Below are 22,405 nucleotides of genomic sequence, written 5' to 3' on the forward strand. Positions count from 1 at the left end.
GCAAGGATAACTGAGTCTCTAATCAATACTTACTATTAGGCAACTTAATGAACAGGATCAATATTCATATTTTTTCCACCCTGTTCCCAGTATAAAGCTCACAAGTTTATCTGGTGGTATATGTTTCAAAACCTCTTTCAGATGAATATTCTTTTAGAATGCAATATTTTCATTTTCCTATTAAAAAGAAGTCCAATTGTTAGTTCTCTGATTTAAAAAGGGGCATTCTCAGTTTTTACACTAGGTGGCACTGCTGTACTTCTAATCTTCCTTTCCCATCCTTCCTCTTCGTATCTACACAGAAGGTATCAGAATACTGTCCTCACATATTTCAGGAATCAGCAGCATTCCTTTGCATTTAACCTTCTGAGTCCAAGTTTCACATTAGAAGCAGGGCAATCCTGAAGGCATTCTGGGCCTGGAGAAATCAGGTGTTCCCCAAAAGGTTTCTGTACAGTTACATAGCCAATCTGAGATGCTTATCATGTAGGGAGTCACAAGGTCAGCCTTTTTGTCTTAAGAAGCCCTGGAGGTGTGAATTTGGATGGTGTCCAACAGGACCTTCCTGATTGCAACTTACCTTTCAGGGAAGGCGACTGTCACTCACAGATAAACCTTCACGAGTGGTCCCTGGATCAGGAAGTTGTGAACCAGATCTTCCTTGATTGGGGAGGAACCTGAGGTGGATTTATTCGTCATGAGTCTGAAAGGTAAATTTGTTCTTAGCTGTAAATTTATGGTTCTGCTAGTTCATACTATGCCAATCCAGACTTCAGAGTTACCCCCCTTCCAGTAAGCAGATGAATAAGATTTAGAACTTACATAGTGCTTTAAGTTTCTTTTCAAAGCACTGTACAAACATTGATTAGTCAGATGGAGAGAGAAGACATGAAGGAAGATGGCTATCATAGCCCTGCATTACCTAATCTTCCTCCATTAAGAACATTCATTAGGCGAGAGAGAAAAAAAAGATATACAGTATATTAGATATATTGTATGCCATCATTAAATACAATAATACCTAGTTCTTATAAAGTGATCATTACCCAGGATGGCTCTCCTCTAAAAGGTGAGCCATATGGATTGGTGTAGGAGAAACTAGCAGAACCACTGTTTTCACAGACAAGGACAAATTTAACTTTCTGCTATTTACCCCTATACCAATCCTCAATCTAGAAATATAAAATCTTTGTGCCAACTCAGATATCGGTTGACCTGCAGAGAGGAGAAAGAGCCCTGACAGTTTCAGTAGTTGGGTTCTCTGGATCAACTAAAAAATGTAAACTATTAGTAAAATATAACTTATTTTTAAACAAAAGGCTGTGTACCATGTCAGATCATTTCAGGTATTAACACTCTCAGCTGTTTGGACCCTTCTGTAGCCTTGTATACAAGGCTTGTATACAAGCTATCCATAAATGTAAGTTTTAAAAAGCTTATTTTTTCCCTTCCTTTTCTAAAAAGCTACAGGTGTAAATTTAGATCTAATTTGATGATATGTAGTAGGACCACATTGAAAGCTAAATAGAAGAAGAGCTCTCTAAAAAGTCCAAGTGAAAGAACAATATCTCAGAGCTGACTAAACAGTAGCTGGATTGGGTTATTCTCCTAGATGGAGAAATCTAACTGCAGAAAATTGCATTGTTTATACATAAATAATAAACTGTCTTCCTTCAAGTTATTTCTCTGTGTCAAATGGCCAAAGGGAGAGCCCTACAGTCTAGAATGGTGTAGGAGATAGAGTAGAACATAGAGACCAGGCTTCAAGAAAAATAAATTTGTCGTATTTGTAATGGCCATGTCTTCCCTTACTGGGGAAAACAGTTCATGCATGTCTGTCCTCCAATAGTCTGAGTAGTAAGGGTATCCTGTGTTCTCCATAGTGAAAAATTTGATGTTCACTGCTAATACGTGGCCACAGCTGATCTCCAGCAGTCTTCCAGACTTGCACAGTCTAAGTGTTCAGAACTAGGGTAACTCTTCTTTCCCTCTCCTTCACAGCTTGGCTTCTGAGAGGCTGGGGACTGAACACTGTGGTCTTTCCAGTGAATTGCGTTCAAGTCCTTTGTGTTTGCAAGGAGACTAGTAAAAAGGCATAGAGCCTTAAATGAAAGATGTTTGCTGCCTGATGTGGTACAAAACAAGTAAATTCTGTCATTTGCCCACACAAAATCTGCTTAGATACTGTCTGCACTGATCAGGGTCTGTTCTTCTCAGTACGTCTTTTGGTGTGGATTTGGCCACTATTCTGAATTTTCAAAAATCTGAATACCTGTTTCTGGGTAGTCTCGCTGTCCTTTAACGGAGAAACTTAAGACAATTCTATTTTCATGTGATGTGATAACACTATTCTCAATAACTACATAGCTACTAGTTGCATTATGTGATAGTGGCAAGCTGTAACTTTTTACATGGACGATTCTGATTCTGCTGCTAATAACCCTTGGCTTAGTGAACTATAAGTTCTAGTGACTGTTCAGCATCACACACTTTCACTGTTCCCACAACACCTCCTTTGACTAGTCCATTATCGATCAAGTATCTTTTCCTCATGTCCAACCTAATAAAACTTTCCTTCATGAACTGAATGTAAAAGGACATTTGGCTTCTATCTACAATTTTCCAAAAACCCTTAAAGTCCATTCAGACTTTCGTTGTTGTTGTTGCTAATACGTCAGTCTAAACTTTCAAAGCAATGAGGAATCCAGCTGTGCAGTTCCTATGGATAGTCAGCTGCACGACTCACATGAATTAGACTGCATCTCTCGTTGTTAACTGATGAGACGATCACTTGAAGGCCATGTGAAAGCCCATTCCTAGAAAGGCATGTGAACTGCATTAAGCAGTGAGAGATAATACCCATCCTGTTAAATCTGCAGAAAAGATTCAAGGAATGTTCTGACAAGAAATTACTGCTGTAGAGACTATTGGCCAGATTGTTATATCTGTGGCACATGTATAAATCCAAAGATTTACAACGGTGTCCCTGAGATCAGATCCTAGCTTTGGATTGAAACATGTTGTGGAATGATGCTGGGTTGAAAGTATGTATCACTTACTAGTGCTTGTGTTTTGCAACTATTAAATTGAGAGTCACAGAACTGCTGAATTATTCTAGCAGTAGTAATTATATAACAAAATTCCTTATAAATTGTGAGAAGAAAACCAAACTTGATTTTTCAGAGAGACTTCTAATTCTCTAAATATGTGTTTGTGTGTATCATTTGTATTGAGTTTTTGAAGGTCATTGATAAAGATTTAATAAAACAAAAATGAATATTTCACTTTCAAATGGAATAAAGAGATGTGATTTCTTCCCCCCCACCAACTTAAATGACAGGCACCCATGGGGACGTGCTGGGGTGATATCTCAGAAGGAGTGCGAGTAGAAGTTCCGAACACAGACTGCAGCCTACCTACCAAAGTCTTCTGGATAGCTGGAATTGTGAAATTAGCAGGTTAACTTTTTTTTTTTTCAGATCATTTGTATCAAAATGATTGCAATTATAATTGTATTGGAGAATTCACAATTCAGGGAACTGAGCAATTTCTTTTAAAAGAAAGTAGGATGTGTAGAGATAAATATGGGCTTTAAGAAGCTATCATACTAGTATCTGGAAAGTAATTCAGTGTTCTCTGTGAGTACTATAATCTACTTGTGTTTGGGAGGGAAGGGTTGTTTTAAAAGAGAAACAGATTTAGCTGAAAGTTTAGTCATGCATATGAAGTAATAACTAACCCAAAGCCTGCTACTCCTCCAGTTGAAGTCAGTGAGAACTTTGTTGTTGTCTTTGAGAGCAATAGTGGGCTGCCCCTCAGAGCTATAACACTAAGATAAATGTTGTAAGATGTTGCAACTGTCTCCTTTGATGTGCTGTGGGCCTTCAACTCCAGTTGGCTTCAGTGGGAATTGAAGGTGCTTATTACTTCACTGCACTGGATCCTAAACTAATCATTTAGCAAATGTCTATATAAAAGCTTCTAGTATCAACAGTTTTCTTTGAAGATGCTTTTCACCACATACAGATTATGTATGAATCTTTATCCTTGCAGAGGTAATAAGGGAGAGAAAATCCCACCTGACGAGCTTCCAAATTCCTCAGTTTTTCTCTTGTTCAGGTGTTAAACTCTGCTGGTTGGGCCTGTTTTGCGTTGGCCCAGTTTTGAGGGAACAGCTTCCACATATCATGGATGATTCAGGATCAGGAAATATGAAATCAAATAGCTCCAGATCAGTGAACTTGTAAACTCCATTACTGATCTTCTTTCTTAGTAAAAAGACAGGTTAATACAAAGTTAAAGGTTACATAGCTAAACACTCAAAAGTCAAGGACTGCGAAAATTATGATTGAACTACTTTTGCAATGCAACAGTCTTCAATTATAAGGTCATATATTATATCTCAAATGTGATATACAGATTTTCCTACCATATCAGATACACATGTATAGTGCCTCATAATGTTTTTATTCTTTTGCATTGATACTAAATTACCTTAAAGTCAAGCAAGACAGCTTCTGAATCATGTGGTCCACTGAATTTTTTAATAGTATTCCACCCAGCATAATGTAAGTCTAATCTTTTATAACTTCACTCAGCTATAGCTTTTAAACATGGGATTGCTCTCTTTCAGGCTACAATGCTTTGCTGAGATATGAAGGGTTTGAAAACGATTCAAGCATTGACTTCTGGTGCAACGTGTGTGGGTCTGACATCCATCCAGTTGGTTGGTGTGCAACTAGTGGGAAGCCTCTAGTCCCACCTAGAAGTATGTAAATATTAGCACTCCTGATTCAGTAGTAGAGATTGTAATCTTCTACACTTTGTATTTAACTGACTTAATTGTGATTCAGATATCAAATTGATCTGGTTCTCATTTATGAATCATGTCTAAAGTTGTGAATAAAACTTGTTGCCTATGGGTCAACGAGGACCTGATCCTGCCAACCTTCTCAGGAAATACCCCTTACTCGTGTGAATAAGGGTGATTAAGATCAGATCTTAAGTAATTAAATTAATCAGTTGCTAAAGCATACTCTATTTTATTTAATCTATTCTTTATTAAAATCTGAGGTCAACTTCTGCCCCAAGATATACACACATACAGTTGTGAAACTGGAGCAGAATTCAGCCTTTAAGGTTTTGATACGTTTTAATTATTCTGATATTTTCATTCAGTATTTTAATAATCGTATATTGTTAAATACTGACTTTAACTTCGTATCACTAATAGATTAACTTAATTAGTAATCATTGACTTTTTCCCTCCCTTCATTTGCAACAGCAATCCAACACAAATACACAAACTGGAAAGCTTTTCTAGTGAAGCGACTTACTGGTGCCAAAACTCTTCCTCCTGACTTTTCTCAGAAGGTAAGGTAATGTGATTTTAATGATGTAATATAAACACAGCCTCATTACTGTGTGGGGATTTGAACTGTTTTGCAATGGCACTTTGCCCCTCTTGTGGAGGAAGATAGAACTGCAGCTACTCCCTTTGCCTTACCTCTTCAGTGGCTAGGTCAGCGGTGCAGCCCAATCAGCACATAGCTGTGGCCCTGCTTAGCTTTGCGCTAAAGGCTGCGGGCTCCCTGCCGCCCAGTGGGGCTCCGGGCTCCCAGCCATCCGGCCCCGCCCGGTGAGGTTCGGGTCCTGGCTGCCCCCCAAGCCTGCATGGTGGGAGTCAGGGTCCCCGTGCAGCAGGGTCCTGGGTTGGGGTCCTTGCCCCATGCCCTGCTCTCCACTCCTGGTCCCACTCTGTGGGGAGGTCTCTGGGCAGAGGGCGATGAGCATAGGGGTTTGTGGGAGGGGGTGAGGTGGGGGTCACTGTGGTTCTCAACCTGTGGCCCAGGTAACCCTTTGTGGGCCACATATTCAGCCCACAATGATAAATAGGTTAAGAACCACTGGGCTAGAACATCTGTGTCCAAGCTTGTGATGTATAATTTTTAATAATCAGAGGGATAGCCATGTTAGTCTGTGTCCACAAAGGCAACAAGGAGTCTGATGGCACCGTAAAATCTCACAGATCTATTGGGCATAAGCTTTCATGGGTAAAAAAAACCACTTCTTTAGATGCATGGAGTGAAAATTTGCAGATGCAGGCATAAATATACTGGCACGTGAAGAGAAAGGAGTTACCTTACGTACCAATATATTTATGCCTGCGTCTGTAATTTTCACTCCATGCATCTGAAGAAGTGGGTTTTTTAACCACGAAAGCTTATGCCCAAATAAATCTGTTTAGTCTTTAAGGTGTCACCAGACTCCTCATAATTTTTAAAAAATCTTGCACTTTGTGTATAGAGGAAAAATAAACAAAAACTGGTTTGTCTTCATCTCACATTACAAATTAACTGTTGCTCTGCAAGATACTGTTATCAATCACTGATGACCTAGCAAATTCCCCGTAAAGTCAATGGAAACACTCCATTAACTTCAGTGGGAGTTGGATAAGGGGCTTCCTTACATAATATAGCTGTACCATTCCAGGATATTTTTTGTGAGAAGTTCACTTTATGGATTTTACCATTATTACATCGTCCTGATATAGACAGGAGAAAATTTTCATGGTGGTTTTTGCAGCCAAGAAACTGGAGACTGAATTTAGTGGAAGATTCTTTAATAGCAGATGACAGGTGACTAAACATTTTCCCTATTATTTTAAGGTGTCAGAAGGTATGCAGTATCCTTTCAAACCTTCCATGAGAGTAGAAGTTGTTGACAAAACGCATCTCTGTCGAACACGGGTAGCAGTTGTAGACAGTGTAATTGGAGGACGACTAAGATTGGTATATGAAGAAAGTGAAGACAAAAATGATGATTTCTGGTGCCATATGTACAGCCCACTCATTCATCACATTGGTTGGTCCCGAAGTATAGGACATCGCTTCAAAAGATCTGGTAAGCAAGTTGTGTTGCAAAGACACCTTAGTGGCTGGGTAGAGGCTTACGTGAAAGATACTTCATGCAATGATTTGGCTAAAAGGAGTAATCTGGCTGAAAAAGCTTTTAATTCAAGTAATTATATCTTCAAAAACGTATGCATTGATGCTAATCAAGACTTTTCAGCCACTAGGTCTCCATTCCATATGGTTTAGTTAAGAACTATCATCAGTGTTTCCTTCAGGGTTTGGAAGAGCTCAAGTAAACTTTAATGAGGCACCATCCATGAGACCGTATCTAGGAATGTTCACAATATAGGCTAGAGTAAACAATGGCTTCTGTGCACAAAGCCCAATGTTCTATGTATTTAGCATGTCTTGCTGCTGGCACCCTGGAATTATACAGCACTGCCTCACCAGCTGCCACCACCTACATGGTACAGTAAAGTCAGCACAAGTATCACTTGTGGTGTTGATTTAATTCAGTTTATTTTGCTGTGACGTCATCCTTTGGGTGTGCTTCATATTTTTGTATGGCAACATGTAACTGAATTGTAGAGGCTGTCAGAAGAGGGACAGAAAAGTAGAGGCTGACAGATGTGTAGTGGAGTTTTCATCACCTAAAATCAAAACATTTCTATTTTTTAAATATTTTGTGATCTTCTTAATGATAAATGAACATTGTCTGTTGCTAAGAATCTTTTTGCTCTTTTGCACATAAGCCACTCATCTGTAACATAGAAAAGGAATAAAAAAGCTCCATGTTGCATCAGCTTTGGACACTAAAATATCAGTATTTTTTATGGTTGGAAACCTTCATTGAAATCAATATTAAAAATAAAAGGGAAGCAGTTAAAAGAAATCATACTCACGACTGCTTCCTGGAAGTGGACAAAAGAGCTTTTCACAAAGCTGCTGGAATTTATTTCAGAGAAGAGGATCCAACCAGTAGCTGCAAACTGCTGCAAAGATCAGGCAGCTCCTCTGCTATAGGATCCTATCAGAGCTATGGATCCCACCACACTACAAAAATGTATCTCAAAAATAAGAATTTCTAGTACACAAATGAGGTAACAAACAGCATGACTAGAATACCAAGATGTTTTAAATCAAAGTTTAATTATATTAAGCCTTGAAGTCACATATGTGTATAAGTCCTCAATTTGTCAGTTCTCTGCTTTAACTCTACTGTGAATGCAAACGAGTTTGACTTGTCAAACTTCTGCAAAAGCTTATATATTTCACTGACACTTTTGTGCTATAGTCAAGCCTTCTGGGTATTAGTGTTCTCTGAATGCAGTCATATTTCTTGTCCACCAGTGTCCTCAAAATACATAAATTGCACGATTTGAGCTCTATTCCCAAATTGTCTAGCTGGCATACTGTGAAGGCCTGCTTATACACTTCGGGCCCACATGTTTGTAAAGTTCTGACTACCTTAAATGGTACAATGTCAGGAAAAAGTGTTTGTTTTTGGGGCATTCTTAGTCTCTTCATAAAAATTTACTGATTAATAATGTAACTGTCCCTTTTAGATATTACAAAGAAACAGGACGGACATTATGATGCACCCCCACATTTATTTGCAAAGGTAAGCTTGCCAATGAGAACTCTAAGATCATTTACATTTACTCAGAGTTGGAAGAGGAATTTTTCATCATTTGAAGGCAAAGCATAAATGAGAAATTATACCAAATTACTGTACAAAGGTCTGTCGCTATTGGAAATTACTTTTTTTTTTTTTTTAATTTTATTTTGATGTAAGTAAAACTGACTGAGTTTGAGACGTATTTTGGTCTTTTTGCTGCAAACTTTGTTTCATGGGTGTGGTTATGTTGTTTTACACATCAGTTATTCTTGTCACCTCAGCTAGCTGTGTAATGCTGTTGTATGAATCTTTAGGTAAAAGAAGTAGATCCAAGTGGAGAATGGTTCAAGGAGGGAATGAAATTGGAGGCTATCGATCCCTTAAACCTGTCTGCAATATGTGTTGCAACCATTAGGAAGGTAAGAGAATTAATTTATATTTTTGTGGGAGATCGGGACATGAAGCCTGTTAATCCGATTTCCAGTCTTCTGTATTCAATACTGCTGCTAAAAATGTTTTTTAATAAAGGCTGATATTTTATTTAAAACAAGATTTTAAAAAAGCAACCAATGTGTTGGTCATCAGCATGTACTCCTGTCTGCTTCTTCCACATCCACCTCTTTCAATAAAAGGATAATGTGTGCAATTTGTGAATGCTTACCAGTGGCTTCCATTAATTAGCTACTTTCCTGTTACTGGGGTATTAAGAATGAATGATTGATATAGTGGCAGATGAAAAGTACCTGTATGTGGCATTCATGAACATTCAAAATTCCAGCCTGAACTTTGATTGACAAACAGTATGCCTGTGAAAGTTAATGTGCAGTGGAACCTCTTGTTAATTCTCATCTGGCTATTTTGCAGACAATCTAATCCCTCACAAAAGATTTGGATAATACATCTGCCCCAAAATATTCTTTCCAGTGTTTTGGTTTTATAGTTTTTGTTTTTGTTTTATTTATTTATTTATTTTTTGCTGTGTGAAAGATCCTCACAAGCTAGAAAAGAAACAAACTTTACAAAGATACTACACAAAGCACTGTCAAATACACAAAGGAAAAAATCTGAAAACTAAAATAGTCTCTAATCTCGCTCTTTTATTAATATTGCCAGTTAATGATCACAATAGCATATACAACAAAAAATGTTGGAGAGAAGTGACTTTTTTCTTAAGTTGACAGTGTTCCTTATACATATTTGTGTATCATTTGTTTCATTTCTTACTCTGCTTTGAAACATGACCTACTTAATTTTTAGCCTGGCCTTCACGGAGTATAAAGGTGCTTAATGTACAATATTGTTTTTATTTACAAAGGTGTTAGCAGATGGCTATCTAATGATCGGTATTGATGGCTCAGAAGCAGCAGACGGATCTGACTGGTTTTGTTACCATGCCACCTCCCCTTCTATTTTTCCTGTTGGTTTCTGTGAAATTAATGCGATTGAGCTAACTCCACCCAGAGGTACCTACACTATTCCGACCAACTTCTATTTTGATAATTTTTCAGTGGTATTGTATATAATCAGATTCTTTGTTTCTTCAATCATTTTGAAGCATTCATTTCATATTCAGAACCATCTTGATTTTCAAAAACAAACTTCAGCACTACTTTAAAATGGTCTGAAACAGGGATGTCAAACTCAATGTATAGAAGAGCCCAAATTGAATGTTTCTTTAATTCATGGGCAAATAAAATGAGGTTTGTTTTGACTACAAAAACATTAAAGGTATAATATGGCCGTTATGTAACTAAACTTTTATTGAGTAAAATTAGTTATATTCAGCATCAATCAATGTGGGGGTTGGGGGGAGAGATATGCAGAGCACTTCTAGAGCTATGTCAAGAATATCAATGCTAGGAAGTCTTGGGCCAGCAGAGGACTGGAATTGTGACAGAGCAATTGTCCATATTAAAAGCTTTGCGAAGTGTTGCAGGATTATTCATTGGGCATGATGAATTATTCTCTCTTGTTAAAATGCGCATAAATTTATCCTTCATACCAGTATCCATCAGAGTGGGAGGGGTTCATTTTTTGAACAAGGCCTAAGGAATGATTTTTGTGAGCAAAACTGCCTGAACACCATCATACATGTCTGCAGATGGTTTTCTGTTGGCTTCATCTCTAAACTTTATTATGTTGCTTTAGCAACATATAAAGGGCGGCATCGGTAATTGCATCATAGTAGATGATAGGTGCTCATTGTTTGTTTATTTTTTGGTAAGAATTTTGTGTCTGTCCCTATTCATTCAAAATCTCTAAATTATTGGAAGGAGAAGGGGGGGGGAAGAGCCTATATTACTGGTAAGTGCAAGTTTCTATTGCACTGAGTGCAGAGATTTTCTGAATATTGAGTGTACTGACAGTTGTACCTGCAACAAAATGAAAAACATTTCATAGCGTTCCCATTAGCTGACAAGAATCTGTTGGCTTTTAGCATTTGGCGAATCGGTAGCTGAGCAGATTTACCCTTGCTTACTGGAGCTGTAACATTCAGTGGAATTACTGCAGAGAAAATCCTGGGGATAATCTGACCTGCCAAAAACATAGTCCATCCTGTGCTTTTTTTAAAAAAAAAAAAAAAAAAAAAAAAGACAGCTTTCTATCCCCTCCAAAAAATAAGAGATTTCGGAGTCCTTTACAGAATGAAAATTTAATAATGACAAAATGTATGTCTGCACACACTCTGGTAAAACCAGACTTTTAAATGGACAATACACTATAAATGATAGATGCCTGTCTTTGAAGAATCGTGAGTAAATGTTGTTCTTTGATCACTGAACCCACAAGAGAAGGTGAACTTCTGTTGTTATCATTTAATATACTGCCTTGTTTCTTATATCGTGGCAGCTCTCCTCCTTTTCTGCTTTTGTCTGCATTTCTTCACTTTCTCTCTTTAGAATTCTTGATAGTCTATCAATGGATGATACAGGATTGTTATTATTATAAATCATATTCAGTTTTGTAAAATTTCGTTTTGTGTATGACTAACAAACAGCAGTGAGAATGTTATAGAACTTTAACCTTCTTAGTAGGTTACATTATTTCTGAAGCCAGTGCATTATTATAATGATCAGAGCCCCTTTAATACCTGTGAGAGGTGTGTTCTAGTGGCTAAATTATGGAGCTGGGAACTGGAAGTCCTGAGTTCTAATCTTAGCTCTGGGATGGACTTCCTTTGCTCCCATCTTTCCCATAGGCTTGTTGTGAGGATTTATTAGATAACGTTTGTTTAAAATAAAAAAAAAATTGAACTTGTTTTTGAAGATCTCTGTATGTTAACAAAAAAAAAAAAATTCTTATGTGCACCTCTTGCCTTGTTTTCTTGAATCTGCAGCCAGTCAGACACATCTGTTTATGAGGGTGGTGTGAACTTGGTTTGCTGCCACCCTTTCCGTATTCATCTTGTTAGCTTGAAATTTTACAGTATGAGAAAAGGGGCCTTAAAACATAGGATTCAATCCTGTAAGGCGAAGAGCACTCTTGGCTCCCAGTGAAGTCAGTAGAAGTCGAGGACACTTGGAACCTCTCAGGATTGGGACTGGAGTTTGGTGTTGAAGTTTAATTATATGTCTGAGGAATGTAGCCCTGTAATATTGAGCTGTGACCCAAAGTGGCAGCTTGGACTAAAACAGTGGCTTTCTCTCTCTCTCTCTTTTTTTTTAGTTATTATTATTGTTATTCTGCACACCACTTTTTAAGTGAAATCTTATGGGGACTATCTTCCATCCCATCACTCCAAGCCCCCATCACCTCTTTGTGTTCAGAATGTTTAATTACACAGACCACCACAAAGAAATCTGCAAACTATTGTTGGTCCACAGGACAAAAGTTGAGACTTTCTGGTCTAAGAAGCTGTCGGAAGGGAAAAGTTGCCCCAAAACAGTCCTCTATCCCGTGAAAGTTCAATAGACTAAACAAACGTTAAATACGTTATTGAGAAACAGTTCTCTCCTGTAGTTTACAAGGTGGAGAGAAGCCCTTCATTACCTCTGCTGCTACGTTTTCTAACCCTATGATCTATGTTTTAAAAACATTATTTCATTGATTGTGTTTTGGCCAGTCTTCTCCAAATAAATCCAACTTTTCAAGGATAAAATTATTTTTCTCCCTCAGAAAAGAGTAGATGATTTTGCAGATTTGTCTTTAGTCACTCATATCATTATAAAAAGGCTGTTATCGCATTTAAAGAGGTTTTCTTCTCGTTTGATTTGTGTGGAACCCAATATGGAGCAAAAACTCAAATTGAGAAAAATATTTTGATATTCGTGTCTAGCTTCTTTGTGTTTTTAGTGACCATGTAGCACTGACAGTGTTGTTTTTAAATGAACAAAGTTTGCAGTTGATGTACGAAGGTACTATTTAAAATTCACAGGTTATGCAAAACTCCCTTTCAAATGGTTTGACTACCTCAGGGAAACTGACTCTATAGCAGCACCTGTAAAACTCTTCAATAAGGTAAGATAAATCATTGGTAAAGCCAACTGTACGGCATGTGTGCTATTTACAGTGGATTTTGTGCTGTAAATTCCTGCCTGCTTGGTCCCATAAGGTTAATCAGTCTCCTCAACTGTCTTAAATATGTTTCTTCACTTACGTGCTAATTGTTCGTGAAACCAGAGACAGTGATTTTCAAAGTCCATGTGAGTATGCTTTGAAAAATGTCTAGTAGAAGAGGAGGGAAATTGTTTCTTAGAATTTGTGTGCATTCAGCTTGTATATTTCAGACTCTGAAAAAAATGTTACTATGGAAAAAATAGGAGCACATTAAATTACATAGACGATACCTTGGTATTTCACCATGTTCGCTTTCACCATCCGAATAATGCCATTTGAAATTTAACTTGACTGAAACAGCAGCCCCCATGAAGTATTTAAACTTCATGTAGAGTAAGATGTTAGACATGGTTTCCTGATATTTGGCTGTCTTGCTTCGTTCTCCTTTTCAGGAAGTTCCAAACCATGGGTTTCACATTCGAATGAAACTGGAGGCTGTAGATCTTATGGAACCACGCCTTGTATGTGTGGCCACCGTAACCCGCATCATCCATCGTCTACTGAGGATACATTTTGATGGCTGGGAAGAAGAATATGATCAGTGGGTGGATTGCGAGTCCCCTGACCTCTATCCTGTAGGGTGGTGCCAATTAACTGGATATCAACTACAGCCTCCAGCACCACAAAGTAAGTTGCTATGCATTTGTAAATGATTCCTCTTGCATCTTTTTAAATCTAAAATTTACCAGTTGCCTTCCAGTGTTTATACATGTGTGGTCATTCTCGTAACTTTACCCTTTTGGGTTGGGTAGCCAGCTGCAACAAAAAATGGACTAGACCCTTGCTAATTCTCAGAAGCACACCATTCTAATCTGTTTCACCTGTATAACGAATAAAGCACTTCAGAGCATTTGCATGGCTGTGCTCTGTTTATTTTAAATCCTGGGGCTAACAGATGTTTGTTTGGGCCAGAGAAGAAGCAGACTGCTTAAGCATCAGGCCTAGATAACAACATTATTCATCATTTATAGCACAATCAGTTTGCATGGCACTTTACATTAAGAGGCCCTGATTTTGCAAACATGTGTTAGTAACTTTATGCATTGAAATCAGTGGTACTGTGCATATGCATAAAGTTATTCACATGCACAAGTGTTTGCAATATGGGATCTTGTAGTATGCACTGATTGAATTTAAAGAACCCAGACAGCCTGCTTGTGTGTCTATACCTGGCTTTTCAGTCCCATAAACCTGTCCAGAGCCTGGAGAGTGAATATGTAAACACCAGATGCTGTCTTAGTGTAGCTGGCAGCTTATGATTTGAATACTTTAAATGTTGGCAGGCTTTCAGGAATACATGAAATCAGTTCTGTCAACTGACAGGTTTGGTTTTTTTTCTTCTTCTTTGTTTAGACAAACATACTGGAGGAGTATAAAAATACATATTACAGGTTATGGCTGATTTGGAATGTTTTACTTTAGTTTATTCTTTCAGTGTTTTTCCTATTAGTCTGCCTTACCATTGCTTATTTTTGCTCCATTTCTTTTATTTCATTCTTTGATCTTGCCTCTTCCCATTCTTTTAATAATTTCTCTCTTTGTAGTCTGAATTTTTTTATCTCTCTCTCTCTCTCTATTTATTTCTGACTTAATTTGTGTGTTTGTGTCCATTTTTCATATGTAAATCTTCTTTGTGTGTCTGGTTTTCTAATCTTTTTCTGTTTCCATCTTTTTTTTTCCTCCCCTTCCTCCCAACTTTCTTCTTGTCTTATGTGAAATCAGAGTGGCAGCAAGACTCGGTTTTATGATGTATCAGCTGTACTTCTCTAGTCAGGAAAATGATTGCTATGAATAACTAATTGCTCAAAGGAGCAGAGCTATGGCTCTTGCAGCAAGTGTGTGTTGTCCCATAATGATGGATGAGATGATTATTTGTAGCCTGTTAGGTCAGGAAACATGATATGGGTAATTGTGTTCCAGGGGCTACTGGAATGGGTGCTGTTCAAGTAGAGGATTTTTCTTCTGTGAATGTGTTCTGTTTAACAGAGGCTCTGTCTTCGTTCGTTCATTCATTCATTCATTGAAGAAAAATGGCCCACCTGTTGATCACTTTAGATAAGCTATTACCAGCAGGACAGTGGGGTGGGAGGAGGTATTGTTTCATATTCTCTGTGTGTATATAAAGTCTGCTGCAGTTTCCACGGTATGCATCTGATGAAGTGAGCTGTAGCTCACGAAAGCTCATGCTCAAATAAATTGGTTAGTCTCTAAGGTGCCACAAGTACTCCTTTTCTTTTTGCGAATACAGACTAACACGGCTGTTCCTCTGAAACCTGCCATTTTTTTGTGAATTTTCCTTAGCATGAAAGACTGTGCTGTATTTTCCCAAAGCATTAATTCAGAATTTTAATTCTTAATGTTTTTCAGCATCAAGAGATAGCCAGTCAAGTTCATCAAAGCAAAAGAAAAAGGCTAAGTCACAACAGTACAAAGGACACAAGAAAAGTGGGTGACAAAGTGGTGCTTATATGCCCTTTCGCAGCTGTTACAAAGTTGTGCAATTTGTCTCAAACTATTCTGGTTGGAAACGTTGCTTGTGTGTGAATAAGTGTTATGCTTAAAGGTGCAGTATGCCATAAAAGGAGGCCTTTTATTAATTGAGAAACATTATTTTTTATAACTTGCAGCAAATTAATCAAATGGAAAGTAAGTGGTTTTGAGAGGATTGATATTGTTCATAACTTCTGTGTATATTGTTCATGGACAAATAAGTTAAATTATTTTTGATACTCCTAAAACCAGTTTTAGGTAAGGAATTCTGTATAAGCATGAAGATATAGTAAAGCAGTCTTGAGCAAACTGCTCATATATGTATGGCTGTTCGCTTTTTAACTCTTTTTTTTGTAGCAAAGCTGTAGAAATAAGATGAAGGTTGTTTTGAACCAGATGGTAAATGAGATGTAGAAAACCGAGGGCAATCTATCGTCCTCAGTTACTTCATAAAACTAAAATTTGTCTCCTCTTGCAAAACAATACTAATTTTTAAATTGACAAGTTTATCAATTTTTAGGGTGTGGGGCAACAGTAGAAAGCTCTTAATAATAATGTTACTTACAAAGGTACTTAGTAATATTGCTATAGTTGACTACTCTTGTCAATGAGTATATAGTATTACATTTTTTTTTAAAATACTAGGGATTTAACAACTGTCCAAATCCTTTCCACATTTGTAGTGTCTCCCTGGGAGCAAATTGTTTGTTTTCTTCAAAAATTCAAACAAATCTGTTTAATTTTTAAGTTACAATAATGCACCTTCCCTTCCCCCTCTATTCCTATTTCTGTGACTCTATTTCAAACCAAAGCTATTTTCTGTCCCTAACAAAGGGAGTAGAGACAGCCAATCACAAGAGCACTTTGTGCTTTCTTCTACCCTTTCTTGTTGGAGATCAGATCCATCTATATTTATCTTAAATTCACATTGCCCCTTTTATTCCAAAGGATGCCAAGGCATTTTTCAAAAGATTGGATGCTTCTGAAAGAGAGCAGTGGAGGATAGCACCAACCCATGGTGCATGGCAAATTTTTATGCAAGACGATAAATTTTATACAAGAACTCAGGGCAAGCTCCTTATTTAAAAAAATAAATAAGTGCCACAACATCTTGAATATCTAAGCAGAGCTGACACTTAATTTTTAAAACGTTTGAGAAGAACCCACGTACAGTGAGAGGAGTTCATTTATCTGCCTAATAAGAATGAAGAGCCAATTCTATAGTGTCGTAATAAGAGACGCTAGTTAGAAGACAGCCTACTTATTCCTGGAGCACTAAGCCATTGCCACTATTCACATTCTTGATATTTCCTTGGCAAGAGGTGGTATTTCCTTGGTGTAGGAGAAACGTGTTTTGTAATAGCAGCTGATACTTTGTGCTGAAGATATAGTGGACAAAATTAACTGCAAGTATAGGCAGAATGCAAACCTATCAATTTTTAATCCTTGTGGATTGCAAACCATCTCTTTTGCAGTCCAGTTGCCTTCATGTTGGCTGCCAGCGAGGCCCTTGTATTAGGAAGTGGGCAATTCTGCTGACACAGGACATGACTTGCCCACAAGTTGGCAGACTTAGGTGGTTAAGAGCTGCATGACGCCCTTAACATAGTGCTGGAAGAGATCCAGGGTGTAGAGCCCTGATTCTAGGGTTTATCACCAGGCTTAAATTCCAAGTTTGATCATCACACCTTTACTACCATTAAGCTCTGTCTTCTCTGACTCTGGTCTATTCAAATGTCTTCCTGCGGAGTTACCAGTTCATTGTTTTGTAATCTTGAGTTCGTTTAAGTGTGAAGCATTGAATACTTCTAGAGTTAAGAAAGCTCTCTAGCCTTTGGCACCTCCATTTTGGAGGAAAAGGAAGTGTTTGGGTTTTTTACTTTTTTTTTTTTTTTTAAATATGCTTTAAAGGCCCTTATTACTACTTGCAAGTTCCTAATAAGCTTGAACATTTTTTCTTTACATTAATCAAATTAACTGCTGTTATTGCAGCCACAACGTGTAGCTTAAAGACACAAGACATTTCTAATTTACAGTTCAATCCATTTAGGTTGTCGGGTTCTACATTTTCACTCTGAAGTGAAATTGTTAGGATTTTACTGGGAAAAAGCTGGAATTCAAAATATTTCTACGTAAGAGCATATACAACAATTAATTTCTTGCTGATAGGGTGTGCCATCTTTAGCAAAGTTTACAAACATTAATCCTCATACCTTTTGTGAGGTAGGCATGATCTGCAAGCTCCACAAAGAAAGTTTTTTGAAAACTTTACTGAACGCTTCCTAACGAGGATTGTAACCTCCTACTTTAAACTTTTCTAGCCTCCTTGAGGCTCTGATATTCCTTTAAAATTCATTCAGCAGAAAAATCAAGTCTGCGGGGATGGGAGAAGGGACAGTGTTAAGAAGACCTACCTACTGAATTTGACCCTTTACATAGCTTGCATTTGCAGAGCAGCTTTTGAGTTTATCAGAAATCCTCTTCAATAAATAACTAGAAAACAATGTTTTGACTGTACTTGTTTACAAATTAGATGATTTTCAATCCCTGTTTATCTCGGTTAAACACCAAACCTTGTATTTCACTATTGTAGATTCTTGGTATCAAAAATACTTGAGTCATGGAAGAGGAATCTCCCAAAAGAAAAAGTTGGTGAGGCCGCAATAGGCAACTATAACAAGGTCAATGCCAAGGATCTTTTAATCTATAAAGAGGACTAAGATATCTCTTTAAATATTCAAGTGGACAACAAAGTTCAAGTATGCACAAGGTGATGAATAACCAACGCTGCATGCAGTGATTAATTAACTTAAAATGAGGAGCACCCTGAAATAAACGTCTTTTGAAGGGGGAAGCCAAATTCTCTTTTCTATCTTGAAAACATGCTTTGTAGCATGGAGAGTTCTCAAATGAAAGCAATACTGTTTTGTAAATGTGTGGTGAGAAGGCCATCCAGCTGCATTGTAGGTATCTGCAGTGGAAATGCACTTCAGAACAAGTGAGCCTTGTCATGGCCTCCCTAGTTTCACGCCAGCCATATTACAACAGTGTGAAATACAATCAGACATCCATTTAGATGTAGTTCTCTTGGCATCAGCTCTGCTCAATTATTTGGAGTCTGTAGCAATGTTGCCTACTTCACCTATCTTCAGACTAGCCACTGCCACAGTTTCCCCCTCTTGGGCTCCCCAGTAACTTTAGCGTAAGCTTCCATGTGTCAAGTAACACCCCTTCTTGGTGTCTGGGTTTATTAACTAAGTTCACAAGAACTCCCATCCAGCCTTCCTAGCAGGCTCACAACCTTAGTGCAGGGTTCATAGTCCTGTTCGAGCTGAGGATTTCTTCTAGGAGACTTGCTGTCCATACTCCACCTTTCCCAGCTGGTACCTGTTCTCTGTGCTCCTGAGGCCCTGTGCCCGGGAGCTAAGGAGAGTCTCTGTGAAGAGAGCTCATGCAGCTCTCTTGCCTGTTTGGAGTCTCTCCTTGCTCTCTATCAAGCAGCAACTCCCAGGACTTCCTATCTGGATTCTTTCCTTCTCTCCACACGCTTCTGTTTTATTTCCACCCCAAAGACCTCGTTTAGCCACATGTGCTCCATGTCATGTGACATTGTTCCTTTTCTGCACCTGGAGAGATGAGCTGGGTAAGTCACAGGTGCGGCTGAATCCATCTCCCTTTAAAGGGCCAGTCATCGTGTAAGAGTGTTAAAAACAAAAAGTAGGTGGGCTTTCTAAGGGCTAGGTAGAACCCAAAGGACTCTGCCATTGAGCATATGGAGAAGAATGCTGCCTTGAAAATGGTATGGGAAGAATGTTAGCAAGCTTTGGCACCATTGTGGCGAGGAATCTTGTACCTTGTGAAATCTGATGTAAGGTACTTCAGTTGCTAGGACCAGGACTTAACTTGCTGTACAAGCTGAAGTCACTGCCGCCAAGAACGTCTTCACTCAAAATGGACAATAAGGGTCTATAGAGAGACACCAGTCTATCTTGGATTAAAGGAGTACTTGTGGCACCTTAGAGACTAACCAATTTATTTGAGCATAAGCTTTCGTGAGCTACAGCTCACTTCATCGGATGCATACTGTGGAAAGTGTAGAAGATCTTTTTATATACACACAAAGCATGAAACAATACCTCCTCCCACCCCACTCTCCTGCTGGTAATAGCTTATCTAAAGTGATCACTCTCCTTACAATGTGTATGATAGTCAAGTTGGGCCATTTCCAGCACAAATCCTGGTTCTCTCACACACCCCCACACCCCCACACAAACACACGCAGCAGGAGAGTGGGTTTGTGTGTGTGTGTGGGGGTGGGGTGGGGTGAGAGAACCTGGATTTGTGCTGGAAATGGCCCAACTTGACTATCATACACATTGTAAGGAGAGTGATCACTTTAGATAAGCTATTACCAGCAGGAGAGTGGGGTGGGAGGAGGTATTGTTTCATGCTTTGTGTGTATATAAAAAGATGTTCTACACTTTCCACGGTATGCATCTGATGAAGTGAGCTGTAGCTCACGAAAGCTTATGCTCAAATAAATTGGTTAGTCTCTAAGGTGCCACAAGTACTCCTTTTTCTTTTTGCGAATACAGACTAACACGGCTGTTACTCTGAAACCTATCTTGGATTAGTTCATGATAGGCCATAGTATTTGCTAAATATTTCCATATAGATAATCTAAGATTGAGGTGGACAAAGAAGGTTGTCAAGCAAGAGATCACATTGGCATAACTACATCTCACCACAGACCTCTTCAGCTTTGAACTGTATCTCGTTCTGCTCATAGACATCAAGCTTGCTGATTACTATGCTGTCACAAACTAAACTGTTGGGACTCATAGGTGGAGATAGGGCAAGATAGCCTGATTCTGAGTGATAATCTGAGACTTGGCTCTCAAACTAGTGGTACTGGTTTAGTCTTCTGCAGCAGGATTGACAACCATATTTGGCTGGGCCCACTGGGTCTATTAGCTTTTCTGAGCTTTGCCAATAGCAGAGGCATTATTAGGAAGACATAACAGATCCTCTCTACCAATGAATGGAGACGGCAACCCTTGCGAACTTGGTCTTATCACGGACACAGAATTAACCTGACTAGAGCATACGTGCAGGATGTACCCCTATCCTTTGATAAGTGACTCAAGTCTTTTATAGTTTCTCCTTCCTAACACACCAGGAAACAAAAGAAAAAATCTGTACCCCAAATATGAGTCTGCATGAGAGGGGGAGCATTTTTGAAATTAACAGCCTAAGATCCAGGATGTTTCTGAAAGAAGGTTTGCTTTTCTAACTGAGCACAGGAATTCATTGACTATATTAGAGCCTTGCATGTGTTTGTCTAGCTCTATAATAGTGCAGTTTGGTTCACTCTAAGAAATCCACACATTTGGTACAAGAGGATCCTAAAGAGGCTATCTCTTTGGTCTCTGTTTAAGTTGTTAAGGTTATTTTACAGGTAGGTGTCTTTGCCTCCCAAGGCAACCTTGGAAGTACAGTGGTTTTTGCATCAGATACGTGAACGGGGATATAACAACCAAATGCCTTTTACATCAGGTGGAATGATCCTCTAGATATATTCTTCCTTCAGTTACCTTCCTATGGAATTGTCAGATCAAGTGTCTCTCTGAAGAATCTAAACAAGTTTTCAAGGCCTTGAAGGTGGCAGCCGAAGACATAACAATGATCTTTTTATTCATATTAATGCCCTCTTAAGTTGCCTGCTAACAGGAATTTATGTACACATATAAATCACCATGTATACAAAGGCAGTAAATAGAGGAGTATTCATCTTCTCACCCAATAAGGCCTGCTGAACTCCTAGTATTTGGTGCTCAAAGATCAGTTACATTTCCCATCAGTTCCAGATCTCTTGAAACAATATCTGAGTCTCTGATGCCAAGAATTTTCTCAAGTGCACGGCCTGGCTTGTGACAGACAGGTGCTGAGATTGCAGGAAGTTTTGGCCAAATTTCTTTACCATTTAGGACATGCAAAGCCTTCTAAAAGACCTGGATGATCTTGTACAATTAGTGCAAGAACAAACAAGTTCTTCATAGGAAACCTGCATCATTACAATCCACTGTCTCCTCATTCTTGGGATGAACAGAAGAGTGATCCGACTCCCAGTTTCCTCATTGTGTGTACTTAGCCAGAGAGGAAAGTTCTTAAAAGATTTCATAACCTCCTTAACATCATGTGCATGTTTCATAAATCTGCATTGTTTTTCTCCCTGAGGCCTTAACCTGGTGGTGCTGATACCTGTGACAGGGTGCACAAAACTTGGTCACTCCTTACTGGAGGCCCTGCTGCTTTGGTGCACCCTGCCCTTTTTGGAAGGGCAGAGCAACAAGTTCAGACCTTGACTTCTCACTAGAGAAGTTTCCCAGGATTAGCTGCTGGCAGTCCACTGAGCTTCTTGTTCAGTCTGGACCTGCTGTTGTTGTAAGTCTTTCATTATCCCCTTTGTGATGAAAGGGGATTTGGACATCTCATTGTTGGTACCAATTATCACTGGCTCGCCTGAGCTAGAATGTCCCACAGAGAGGACTCATCTTAATTTTACAGAAAATAAATTGACAATGCTAAAAGTTCATGTCAGCGTTGAAGTTCATAACATAAGACAATAGTCCTTCACTGATCCACCAAAATATTGTCAGTTAGGTCCTTAACCCAAGAAACCTGGGCCTGTAATTTTTTGGGGAAAGGGGTGGATTTTGTTTTGGAAAGAACATTTTTGAAGCATACAAATCTATGTGATATTAGTGTGTTTTTCCCCACACTGTGCAAAAACAGCCAAGATACTGGGGTTTAACAAGAAACTACCACACATCCTGAGTAACTTTTTTACTACAATGAGTTGTTATTTACATGCATGGTACTCGCA

The 22,405-nt window shown here is 38.6% G+C and overlaps 1 protein-coding gene across 12 annotated transcripts in view; it reads left to right on the forward strand.

Moving 5' to 3' along the window:
- The window catches only part of MBTD1 (mbt domain containing 1), a 55,297-nt gene that overhangs the window by 17,620 nt on the left and 15,272 nt on the right, over positions 1-22,405 (forward strand). For 11 of the 12 annotated variants that reach the window (XR_012664895.1, XR_012664896.1, XM_048818776.2 and 8 more), the window contains exons 6-15: positions 3,341-3,458; positions 4,634-4,768; positions 5,285-5,373; positions 6,669-6,903; positions 8,420-8,475; positions 8,787-8,891; positions 9,788-9,935; positions 12,848-12,930; positions 13,422-13,656; positions 15,397-15,474. Coding sequence is in view for 10 of the 12 variants with exons in the window: in XM_048818776.2 (XP_048674733.1) it covers positions 3,341-3,458; positions 4,634-4,768; positions 5,285-5,373; positions 6,669-6,903; positions 8,420-8,475; positions 8,787-8,891; positions 9,788-9,935; positions 12,848-12,930; positions 13,422-13,656; positions 15,397-15,474 (1,282 nt within the window). In the remaining 2 variants the exon portion in view is untranslated. Of the gene's footprint in view, positions 1-620; positions 711-3,340; positions 3,459-4,633; positions 4,769-5,284; positions 5,374-6,668; positions 6,904-8,419; positions 8,476-8,786; positions 8,892-9,787; positions 9,936-12,847; positions 12,931-13,421; positions 13,657-15,396; positions 15,475-22,405 lie in introns of those variants that run through there. The other variant, XM_048818781.2, reaches the window with a different exon arrangement.

This window comes from Caretta caretta, chromosome 14 (genome assembly GCF_965140235.1).
Source record: "Caretta caretta isolate rCarCar2 chromosome 14, rCarCar1.hap1, whole genome shotgun sequence".
NCBI classification, from domain to species: Eukaryota; Metazoa; Chordata; order Testudines; family Cheloniidae; genus Caretta; species Caretta caretta.